A 12,150-nucleotide genomic window follows, 5' to 3' on the forward strand; every position below is an offset into this window, starting at 1 on the left:
CATGTAAACCTAAATGCTTGGTTGTATTTTCTCTATAGAAGAGGAGCGCATTGCCTGTGTCCCCTGGAGAGGGTAAACGGGTTTCGAAGGAGCCATTGTGTGTGACGTAACTAGCTAGCTAACAACCTGGCAGTTCGACTCCGGCGGCGGACTGTAAAAGTGCGATAATGACCGACAGTGACCTCGACCAAACCGTGTTTTAGCGGATAGGTCTTCACACTTTTTAATCAACAGAATAAAAGTTATCGGTACCAAGAGCGGATAAATATTTTCTACCATTTAAGAGCAATTTCATATGAAACACATTTTTTTTTGTATTGAGCGTGCGCGCAGGGTTGCATTTTATTGCATGAGCTAATGTCAGCTATAGTGATAGCAGCTCGTTTCCTTTAGCTTGGTACCATCTTATATCATACGTAGCTAGTTAGCTGCAACAATGGATACAGGCAAATCAATTATCGACAAAAAAGGGTCGGGATCGTGTTATGCCAATGGACTGCAAAGAGGGTTTCATTCTCAGGCTAGCAACGGTGGATGCAATGCATTCAATTCAAGTGGAAACTGTAGTGGCGATACTAGCAACGTTGAACACTTCCATTATCTGCATACCGATGACGTCGAAGCCAATGGGTCCTCCCCTGCGAAAAGATGCAGGTTACGAAGAAGAGTTGAATCACTGAAGAGGAACAGACCACGTAAGTTCCGCCGTCAGTGGGTTTTGCAGGTGTAGATTTTGCATTTAGTAATTTATGGGTTTTACTCATCAAATGACACAATATGTTACATTTGGCTACATCAGGGGTTTTCAAACATTTTCCTCGGTGACCCTCCCCTCAAGCTATTCTATTCCATCTATTTGAACTCTTCCACTGATATCACATTCACAACTGATGCAACTTGTCAACTACTCAGCAAGCACTTAAATAGGTGAGCTAGTTCAGGGCTATAACATTGTGAAACTCCTGGGTATCCCGGGGAGATGTTTGAAAACCACTAGGTTACATGGGGTGGAACGTTCCGACAATGTATGTAAAGTAGCCTGATCAATTCACATAGCTGACGAATAGGCACCAACTCACCACGTAGCTTATTCTTAACGTTTGTCCATAGGACACCAGAGTGAAGATAGACATTTTTCAGAATTAAACGTGTGGAATGAAAAACTGAACCAAATTGCCCACTATCTTATTCTGCCGCTATACAACCTTGTATGCGTTGCTCGTTGGCAACGTTGATACTTATTCCGTTTTTGGAAGAGATTCCTGATGGGACGTTCCACAAATGATACCCACCCGGTTACATGCACGCTGCAGGTAGTTGAATGTAGAGAAGTTGCATACATCAGCTGGCCATAGCTATGCATGGAAGATAGTGACATCTTGCATAATCATATGGGTTTGCAAGGCAGATACGGTGTATTGTACAGTATATACTGTAGGCCTATATGTTGTCTATCGCTAGGTGGTTGATGGAATCAAACGGTTTCCATCATCAGCTATAGCCTACATTGCTGGCAGTGTAACCGATGTGAAATGACTAGCTAGTTAGCGGTCACTCGCTCTGAGACCTTGAAGTAGTTGTTCCCCTTGTTCTGCAAGGGCCGCGGCTTTTGTGGAGCGATGGGTAACGATGTTTCGTGGGTGGCTGGTTCGAGCCCAGGTAGGGGCGAGGAGAGGGACTGTTATAGCAGCGCAAATTAACCAAGTCAAATTCCGGGTAGGCACTTCTGTGTAACCCATTGTAAATGTGCTTGGCGAATAAAGGCGATTCTGATTCAAGGGACTGCGAACTATCATGACTGCTTTTGTCTGTCAGCAAACCATTCTATTAAACTTTTTTTCTCATAATCTTAAGGATAATGTCCTGGATATGAGCTATTGTTAGTTCCAGCTACGTTGTTTTAGAAACTATGTGACTCCTTTTGTTTTTGCAACGGGTGCACCGTGATTGGTGTCTTCTCAGTCAGAAGTTGTGCTGAAATCGCTCCTGATAAGAAGGCTTGGCGTACTTCGGCCAATTAGCGGCCGCCCTCTGTCTCCGCAAGGCTGGGTTAAAGAGCCAGGACACCGCCCCCAAATGTACAAAATTCCCTTTCCCTGGTTTCTAGGATGCTGTTAAAGAAGTTCGAACTTTTAGTCGAAGTCACAGTGCAAAAAAGTTGCGTTTTCTTTGCTGTATTAACTGGGGAATCTTAAATAATTGTAAACACTGATCTTAACTTTTCATGCTTGTATTTCTTTCGGGTGTTAATACGTGTTTTTGAATGCACCTGAGTGCATCACTATGAAGCTGAGAAATGTGAAGAAGCCAGGTAAGTTGTTTGCTATTGTTTACAGTGGAATGTCAGACTCACGAAACTAGAACATTTGACGGGAATCGGGTAAAGTGTTAATTTGTCAGCGTAGATTACACTTGTTGTCACAAATAGGGCACTTCTGAACTGCCCTTATTGAACAACAATCTCTGCGACATTGTGAAACAGTCTCTTCGGTGTTGTTGAGCTGAGTTTCTTTCTAGAAAAGACCTAGGGCAAGTTCAGCGGTCCACTGGCTTAGCATGCCAGTCGGCATTCCTCTGCTCCATCTCTAATTGTGTTAGACCTGAGAGAGAGAATTGTCTGCTGTGCCCGAGTTGTCGCGCCAGCCTGGTCTCATAGACTAGACGTAACATAGTACATTTACATCCGGGATACTCAAATGAGTATGATATGTTACCTTTACATAAGACAAAAGGTTAATTAAGGAAAAAACGAAAGTAGGGTGGTTGATCGAGAAGGGTGCAATTGCGGCGCCCAATTCGAGGAATTCCTGCATTTGCAGCAACCCCTCATTATACTTTAATTGATCCATTTTTAAGTTAGGACAGGTGGGAGGCGCGGGGGTGCTCCAGTAAAGTAGGGGTCATTAATGCACAATCATGTTGGATCAATAAACTCCACAGAAGAATGGGCGGGGTGACAACGGTAGCTATCCCTACACTGGTAGACCGTGTCCTTCACACCCGACTGTCGGGTAATGTTTTCCCGCAATTCTCTTAACGGTGATGGCAGGCGTTTAGCAGGCGGGAGCGAATTACACAGTGTGTTAGCTTAGCCAGCTAGTCCAAAGGAGGACACTGGTACACAGCGGGCGGGGGTGACATAGTGTTGCTAACTATCAAGCTAGCTAGTACACCGTGTCGCTAACTATCAAGTGAGGGAATGCATTGTGTCGCTAGCTAGCACACAGTGTCGCTAATGGTCAAGCTAGCTAACACACAGTGTCGCTAATGATCAAGCTAGCTATCACACTGTCACCCTTGCCTCCCGTCTGCTGTGGTATTGGGAAGGGGGGGACAATGGGGTGCTCGGGGGGGACAATGGGGTGCTCGGGGGGGTGGGGCATTCATGCAGGAACCAATGGGATGCTCAAAGGGGTGGAGGGGTGTTCTTGAAGGAACCAATGGGATGCACGAGAGCATTCCTGCAGATGCTTGATGCCCACATGCAGGAACGCCCTGAATTGCGGGCTGCAGTTGCACACAATTGGGTTAGTCAGGAGTATAACGCGAACGTCTAGCAACCCAAAGGTTGCATGTTTGAGTCTCATCATGGGGAAATTTAGGATTTTAGCTGATTAGTAACTTTGCAACTACTTTTGAGCTACTTTGCAAATACTTAGCATGTTAGCTAACCCTTCCCCAAACCTTAACACTTTAGCCTAACTCTAACCTTAACCACTAGCCTAGCTAATGTTAGCCTCCTAGCTAACATCAAATTAGAATTTGTAACATATCATGCATTTTGCAAATTCGTAGCATATTAAAACATACCATATGAATTGTAACATATCATACTAATTGGAGTATCTCGGATTTACATTTACTATGTTATGTTTACCCCTGAGTCCAGGTTGGTTGCACGTCCCCCCTCTGTTTTAGAGGAGGGGTTCCCAAACTTCCCAAGCCTTCTAGCATTAGAAAACATCCCGTGTCCCATGTCTATTTCTATGGGCACAAGCACTGTTCATGACACAAACTATTACCACCTGTCTTGTTGGCGGAGATTTATTTTTTAGCAGGTTTTCAAGCTTATTTTCTGCAATTCCACACATTTTGTCATAAGGTGCAGAGAACATTTAGCAGTTTTAAAGCTAATTTTTTACAATTCTATACATTTTGCCATGTCTAATGTGTATTATGTGATATTTGAGTGGCTCAAACATTACAACAAAATCTATGGTCTAAAAAACATTAGCTGACATTGGCTAGTTGATTTTTGGTAAGTTATACATACTCTAAGGTATGCAATGATTGACAAGAGGATTCTACCATTACAACTTTCAAGTGTAAATAGAAAACCAGACTGAGTTCATTAATGGGCGCGCACCACAGTTTGGGAACCACTATTTTAGTGGTACCTCAAAAGTGGATTTCAAGTGGAAGCTCCCATCCACACCAGCAGTTAATGTCTTGGTCTTTTCCAGTGTATTATGGTATCAGTATCCCGATAGGTTTTTTGGAAAGAGCCTAATGTTCACATCAAAGCCTATATGTTGGGTAATAATTAATCCGGTGTTTCAAATCTCAATGGTGATCTTTGGTGCCATTTGATGGGTCTGACCCTGAGATTTTTCACATGCTGATGTTGCAATGCAATTTAAATACAAACTGAGGCTATAGATGAACATATCCGTATGTACCTGAATGGTGTGATCAATATCAGTGTAATTATAGAGATTTCAAATCAGCCCTGATTCATCTGAAGTGGAGTAGCCTATTACACAAGATTAATATTGCACATTCAGCTTGGCAATGCCCTCAACATTCTTGCTGAGCTGTGATTTGGATAACCTCAAGTCTAACATTTACCTTTGATTATTTTAGCTATAGGTTATGTACCCAGGGATATTGCATGAAGTATTGCATCAATTGGTGAAAGAAAACACACTTTTCAATTTGCCTACATCTCAGCTGGCAATGAATTGAACAATAGGATACTTAAATATTCTGTAACTTTTTAGTATCAATTAATCATAACACCACAGTAGGTTATTTGGCAGCCACTGCAGAAAATTCAAAATTCTACTCGTATCGAAAAAAAAAGTTTGGCTATAACCACAGTGTAGGCTAACCAATATAACGCCTTTCTATAGAGCATCCAGGGAGTAGTGTGAAGTTGACACTGATCAGTTTAGCATTTTCCACACTACATTTACATTTACATTTAAGTCATTTAGCAGACGCTCTTATCCAGAGCGACTTACAAATTGGTGCATTCACCTTATGACATCCAGTGGAACAGCCACTTTACAATAGTGCATCTAAATCTTTTAGGGGGGGGGGGTGAGAAGGATTACTTTATCCTATCCTAGGTATTCCTTAAAGAGGTGGGGTTTCAGGTGTCTCCGGAAGGTGGTAGGTAAGGTTAGATTTGGGGAAGCTGATCCTAGATCTGTACCTAGGGGAAACTTCACTCAGGAGCGTGTATCTGACACAGTCAGTGAAGGAAGTGAGGGGGGGGAACAGCCTATTTTGAAAGTGGTTATCTTTGTTTGCACAGAACGGCTCTCATAAAGCGAGATCCCAGATTAGAGACCAGGTACCATCGGTCAGGTACATTTTCTACCACGAGTTGCAGTTCACAGATGATTAACATGTTTTGTGGACACTGACACAGGTTTCACTGCTATCTGTAGGTCAATTTGACTTATAATTGTTTTTTAAATTTAACCTTTTATTCACCAGGAAAAGCCCATTGAGAGGCACTGTTTTGAGACCTGTCCAAGAAGGCATTAGCAATCAACACAACAATACACAATACAATCAACACAACAATACGATCCAATGAAGGTTGGGTTCTGGTCTCCTTGGTTTATAATGGAAATCAAGAGAAAGGTTGGAGTGTGGTAGACTACAGCAGGGTTGAACTCCATACCATTTCAATTCTAGTCAATTAACAAAGTAAACCAAATTCCAACTCTATTCTCAGTCACTCACACTCACACAAAACTCCTACAGCTGGACAGGGCAGGAGTCTCACTGGTGGGGTGACTTTCATGTGCTCCCTGAAAAATGATTCTACTACCCCTAGCCCTGTTCCCTCCTAAAGAATGATTCTACTACCCCACCTGCCCATAGCCCTGCTCCCTCATAAAGAATGATTCTACTACCCCTAGCCCTGCTCCCTCATAAAGAATGATTCTACTACCCCACCTGCCCCTAGCCCTGCTCCCTCATAAAGAATGATTCTACTACCCCACCTGCCCCTAGCCCTGCTCCCTGATAAATAATGATTCTACTACCCCACCTGCCCCTAGCCCTGCTCCCTCATAAAGAATGATTCTACTACCCCACCTGCCCCTAGCCCTGCTCCCTCATAAAGAATGATTCTACTACCCCACCTGCCCCTAGCCCTGCTCCCTCATAAAGAATGATTCTACTACCCCACCTGCCCCTAGCCCTGCTCCCTCATAAAGAATGATTCTACTACCCCACCTGCCCCTAGCCCTGCTCCCTCATAAAGAATGATTCTACTGCCCCTAGCCCTGCTCCCTCATAAAGAATGATTCTACTACCCCACCTGCCCCTAGCCCTGCTCCCTCATAAAGAATGATTCTACTACCCCACCTGCCCCTAGCCCTGCTCCCTCATAAAGAATGATTCTACTACCCCACCTGCCCCTAGCCCTGCTCCTCATAAAGAATGATTCTACTGCCCCTAGCCCTGCTCCCTCATAAAGAATGATTCTACTACCCCACCTGCCCCTAGCCCTGCTCCCTCATAAAGAATGATTCTACTACCCCACCTGCCCCTAGCCCTGCTCCCTCCTAAAGAATGATTCTACTACCCCACCTGCCCCTAGCCCTGCTCCCTGATAAAGAATGATTCTACTACCCCACCTGCCCCTAGCCCTGCTCCCTCATAAAGAATGATTCTACTACCCCACCTGCCCCTAGCCCTGCTCCCTCATAAAGAATGATTCTACTACCCCACCTGCCCCTAGCCCTGCTCCCTCATAAAGAATGATTCTACTACCCCTAGCCCTGCTCCCTCATAAAGAATGATTCTACTACCCCACCTGCCCCTAGCCCTGCTCCCTCATAAAGAATGATTCTACTACCCCACCTGCCCCTAGCCCTGTTCCCTCATAAAGAATGATTCTACTGCCCCTAGCCCTGCTCCCTCATAAAGAATGATTCTACTACCCCACCTGCCCCTAGCCCTGCTCCCTCATAAAGAATGATTCTACTACCCCACCTGCCCCTAGCCCTGCTCCCTCATAAAGAATGATTCTACTACCCCACCTGCCCCTAGCCCTGCTCCCTGATAAATAATGATTCTACTACCCCACCTGCCCCTAGCCCTGCTCCCTGATAAATAATGATTCTACTACCCCACCTGCCCCTAGCCCTGCTCCCTGATAAAGAATGATTCTACTACCCCACCTGTCCCTAGCCCTGCTCCCTCATAAATAATGATTCTACTACCCCACCTGCCCCTAGCCCTGCTCCCTCATAAAGAATGATTCTACTACCCCACCTGCCCCTAGCTCTGCTCCCTGATAAAGAATGATTATACTACCCCTAGCCCTGCTCCCTCATAAAGAATGATTCTACTACCCCACCTGCCCCTAGCCCTGCTCCCTGATAAATAATGATTCTACTACCCCACCTGCCCATAGCCCTGCTCCCTAATAAAGAATGATTATACTACCCCTAGCCCTGCTCCCTCATAAAGAATGATTCTACTACCCCACCTGCCCCTAGCCCTGCTCCCTCATAAATAATGATTCTACTACCCCACCGGCCCCTAGCCCTGCTCCCTCATAAAGAATGATTCTACTACCCCACCTGCCCCTAGCCCTGCTCCCTCATAAATAATGATTCTACTACCCCACCTGCCCCTAGCCCTGCTCCCTCATAAAGATTGATTCCTGTACTCGGAAGGCTGGTTTGCCTCTCATCTAGTAATCCTTCAACCTAAGGAAAGCTTGGAACGGTAGGCTCTGGTCTCATTCAGTCAGTTGTTAGGGTTAGGTCCTTCAACCTAAGGAAAGCTTGGAACGGTAGGCTCTGGTCTCATTCAGTCAGTAGTTAGGGTTAGGTCCTTCAAGCTAAGGAAAGGTTGTAGCAGTAGACCTTGGTGTCACTATCAGTTGAGGGTTCACTTCCCAGTCTGTTTTCATGGAATCCTATCAGGTATGGTATAACCATTGTTATAACAGATTGTTATATAATCACTTTATAGAAGTCTTGCACACTAATAAACTCTGGGAGTCATAATCTCAACGTGGACTTTGCTTCTTGTCAGGCAGTGACTCTCCTAAACCTAGATATGACATCTGATCAGCAAAGAGGCCTCATTCTATGATGCATCTCAATGAATGTTAGACCCTGTAATCCCCCCCCCCCCCCCCCTAAAAAAGAAAAACACCACCACTTCAGGCAAAATAGAAAATATTCATCTCGAAATCAGGTTTCCATGGAAACTTGAGCTCTGTAGCTGTGGAATCTACAGTGGCTGGGTAGGCTCCAGGTGGAGTAAATAAAATAAAACATTTACTCCACCTATCTGCCTGGTCTGCATGCGTAAGCGAACAGATGTACACATAAAAACGACTTAAAATGGCACCACCAGCCACTCAAATCAGATGGGACTCAATGTGGGACTCAATGATGGGACTCAAACTTTTACAAAAAAATACTGTCGCTGTCTTGCTTTCCAACTAAGTACATGGACAATTGGCGCAAACCTGGGCCTATCTATACCCTAGGGCCTATCTATACCCTAGGCCCTTTGTCACAGTAAAGCAAATGATACTGATGATAGATCTAAGGCTAACCTAGAAGACCGATTATTGGACCCATTCCACCACCATGACTGGCCTTACCAGGAACAAGGAAATCTTCTCTCTCTCTTACGCAGAACTAGTTCACATCAGTCACATGACCGTGTGACCTGTGCAATAGGCCGAGTCACAGCTTCCTGAAATCTCAAGTGTGTTCCTATGACAACAGTTGTCCTATTATTGCGTGGTATTTTAGCTGACATTTAAATGCAGGCCGACGGGTTACTGGCTGAGGACTAGGTTGGTGCTTTGACTCTTGACAACACTTCAGTTTGCTGAAAAGACAGGGAAAACAACGTGGTAATAACACCTTCGATTTGATTATGTATTTCACGCTTTGCGTTGACAGCCTTCCCCTGGTTCGGGATGGACATCGGCGGTACTCTGGTGAAGCTGGTCTACTTCGAGCCTAAGGACATCACGGCGGAGGAGGAACAGGAAGAGGTGGAAAACCTGAAGAGCATCCGCCGCTACTTGACCTCCAACACGGCGTACGGGAAGACGGGCGTCCGAGACGTCCACCTGGAACTGAAGAACCTGACCATGTGCGGTCGGACGGGCAACCTGCATTTCATCCGCTTCCCCACGCAGGCCATGCACCGCTTCATCCAGATGGGCAGCGACAAGAACTTCTCCAGCCTCCACACCACGCTCTGCGCCACTGGTGGAGGGGCCTACAAGTTTGAGAACGACTTCAGAACGGTGAGTGATCGGGAGAATCTCCTTTTGGGCAAAAGACCGTCCTCAAATTCTCTGTTCTCTCTCTCCTCTGTGACCCGGAGACCGGTAAGTGGTCGAGGAGAGCGTCAATACGTTAGTTAAAAAAAAAAAATTAAAACAGTGGGTTCTGGACTTTTTGAGCCCTGTGCTTTGACTGTACCAGTGTTGCGAAAACATGGTGTGCTGTCATAAACTTCACTGTGGTTCACTGTGCTTCTCTGTGGCCCCACACCTGCTTTCTTATATAACCAGTCATTAACCCTGACTGCTGTTTGCTTTTATGCACATGCTGAGATTTTACTCTGCATGATTTGCCTCACACCACTTTCTGTCTTTCTGTCACTCTCCCTACCATACCCCCCCCCTCTCTACAGATGGCTGATTTAGAGCTGTTGAAGCTGGATGAGCTTGACTGTCTGATTCACGGCCTGCTCTATGTGGACTCCGTGAGCTTCAACGGCCACCCTCAGTGTTACTACTTGGAGAACCCGTCAGACACCCAGAACAGTGTGAAGACACCGTGCAGTCTGGCCGACCCGTTCCCTATGCTGCTGGTCAACATTGGATCTGGGGTTAGCATCCTGGCTGTGTACTCCAAAGACGACTACAAACGGGTCACCGGTACCAGGTAAAGAACAGAGCGGAAAACGGATTATATTTGACATTTTTAAAAGCCTTGAAGGTCAACATTTTATGGTAGTGTTTAACATCTGAAATGTTTAGGCTATTATAAGGACAGTGCTGTTCACCAGTGCCAATTCAAAATCAGTTTTTTTTTCATCAGCAGTGAACTGGGTTTTCCCAGGTGAATGACCCAAATAAATAGTTCCATAGCATTGGCGGGTGTCATTGCACAGAAAGGAACTGTAGTCTTCTTCATAAGAAGAGAGACTCGTCCTGCGTTGTCATGTCAACAGAGATTACAGAGGAAAAGCAAATCATTTACGACTGCTGTTTGTCATTCCCTTTAATTAAGCTGTTTTTTTTTTTTTGTTTTTTTTTTGTTGCATTGTGACTCACAATGAATAATAGTTAGTCCGCTTGACTGTTATTAGCAAGGCAGGTTGAACAACGTCCACGACAGAATAGGAAGTGCTGTATGTGCACCGTGTTCCCTAGACAGTAGGTAGTGTCTGTCTGTCTGCTCGTTGCACAAGGACAGTCTATATTTACACCAGTTCAACCTTGGAACGTCTCTAAATAGAGCACGGCACTGGGGTGAAACAGAGCTCATGCTGGTGTTTACAGTACCTACAGAAAATATTCATACCCCTTTGACTTATTCCACATTTTGTTGTGTTACAGCCTTACCCATCTACACACAAATACCCCATAATAACAGTGAAAACAAGTTTTTCGATTAAAACAATTTTTTTTTTAGGCAAATTTATTGAAAATGAAATACAGATTATTCAACACCTCTGAGTCAATACTTTGAGGAGTCTTGGTTGTGTCTGCATCAGCTTTGTGCACATCTGGATTTGGGGTTTTGTCCCATTCGTCTTTGCAGATTTGCACAATTTCTGTTAAATTAGATGGGGAGCGATGGGGAGCGATGGGGAGCGGTGGGGAGCGATGGGGAGCGGTGGGGAGCGATGGGGAGCGATGGGGAGCGATGGGGAGCGATGGGGAGCGGTGGTGAACAGCAATCTTTAAGTCTTTCCAAAGGATTTTTTTTTTAGCTTTCAGTTAAAATGCCTTATGAAGTATGAAAAATATTCAGACGCCTGGACTTATTCCACATTTTGTTGCAGACATTTTGTCTGTATTCAAAATGGATTAAATATATTTTTGTAAATCTCACCCATCTACACACAATACCCCATAATGAGTAAGTGAAAACATGTTTTAACAATGAAATACAGAAATATCTAATTTAAATCTGTATTATGTTACACTCCCCTGAGTCAATACTTTGTAGAAGCACCTTTTGACAGTGATTTCAGCTGTGTGTCTTTCTGGGTAAGTTTCTAAGAGCTTTCCACACCTGGATTGTACAACATTGCCCATTTTGTCTTTTCAAAATTCTTCAAGCTCTTTCAAATTGGTTGTTGATCATTGCTAGACAACCATTTCCAGGTCTTGCCATAGATCGAAGTAATTGAAGTCAAAACTGTAACTCGGACGCTCAGGACCATTCACTGTCATCTTGTAGATTTGGCCTTGTGTTTTAGGTTATTTTCTTGCTGAAAGGTGAATTCATCTTCCAGTGTCTGGTGGAAAGCAGACTGAACCAGGTTTTCCTCTAGGATTTAGCCTGTGCTTAGCTCCATTCCGTTCATTTTTTTTTATCTTGAAAAACTCCCCCAGTCCTTAACGATTATAAGCATACCCATAACATGATGCAACCACCACTATGGAGATGTGGTAATCGGTAATATGTTTTTTGGATTTTGCCCCAAACATAACACTTTGTATTCAGGACAAAAAGTTAGTTGCTTTTACACATTTTCTTGCAGTATTACTTTAGTGCCTTGTTGCAAATATGATGCACTTAAAAAAAAAAAAAATGTTTTCTGTACAGGTTTCCTTTTCACTCTTTCATTTAGGTTAATATTGTGGAGTAACTACAATGTTGTTGATCCATCCTCAGTTTTCTCCTA

At 44.3% G+C, this 12,150-nt stretch overlaps 1 protein-coding gene across 5 annotated transcripts in view; it reads left to right on the forward strand.

Annotated features, from left to right (window-relative positions):
- Window positions 1–12,150, forward strand: part of pank1a (pantothenate kinase 1a) — a 31,334-nt gene continuing 19,184 nt past the window's right edge. For 2 of the 5 annotated variants that reach the window (XM_065007832.1, XM_065007833.1), the window contains exons 1-3: window positions 2,093–2,311; window positions 9,177–9,529; window positions 9,922–10,175. In XM_065007832.1, the coding sequence (XP_064863904.1) occupies window positions 2,284–2,311; window positions 9,177–9,529; window positions 9,922–10,175 (635 nt within the window). In that variant the 5' untranslated portion in view covers window positions 2,093–2,283. Of the gene's footprint in view, window positions 696–2,092; window positions 2,312–9,176; window positions 9,530–9,921; window positions 10,176–12,150 lie in introns of those variants that run through there. The other 3 variants (XM_029628886.2, XM_065007830.1, XM_065007831.1) reach the window with 3 other exon arrangements.

Source organism: Oncorhynchus nerka, linkage group LG23, assembly GCF_034236695.1.
Source record: "Oncorhynchus nerka isolate Pitt River linkage group LG23, Oner_Uvic_2.0, whole genome shotgun sequence".
In the NCBI taxonomy this organism is placed as follows: domain Eukaryota; kingdom Metazoa; phylum Chordata; class Actinopteri; order Salmoniformes; family Salmonidae; genus Oncorhynchus; species Oncorhynchus nerka.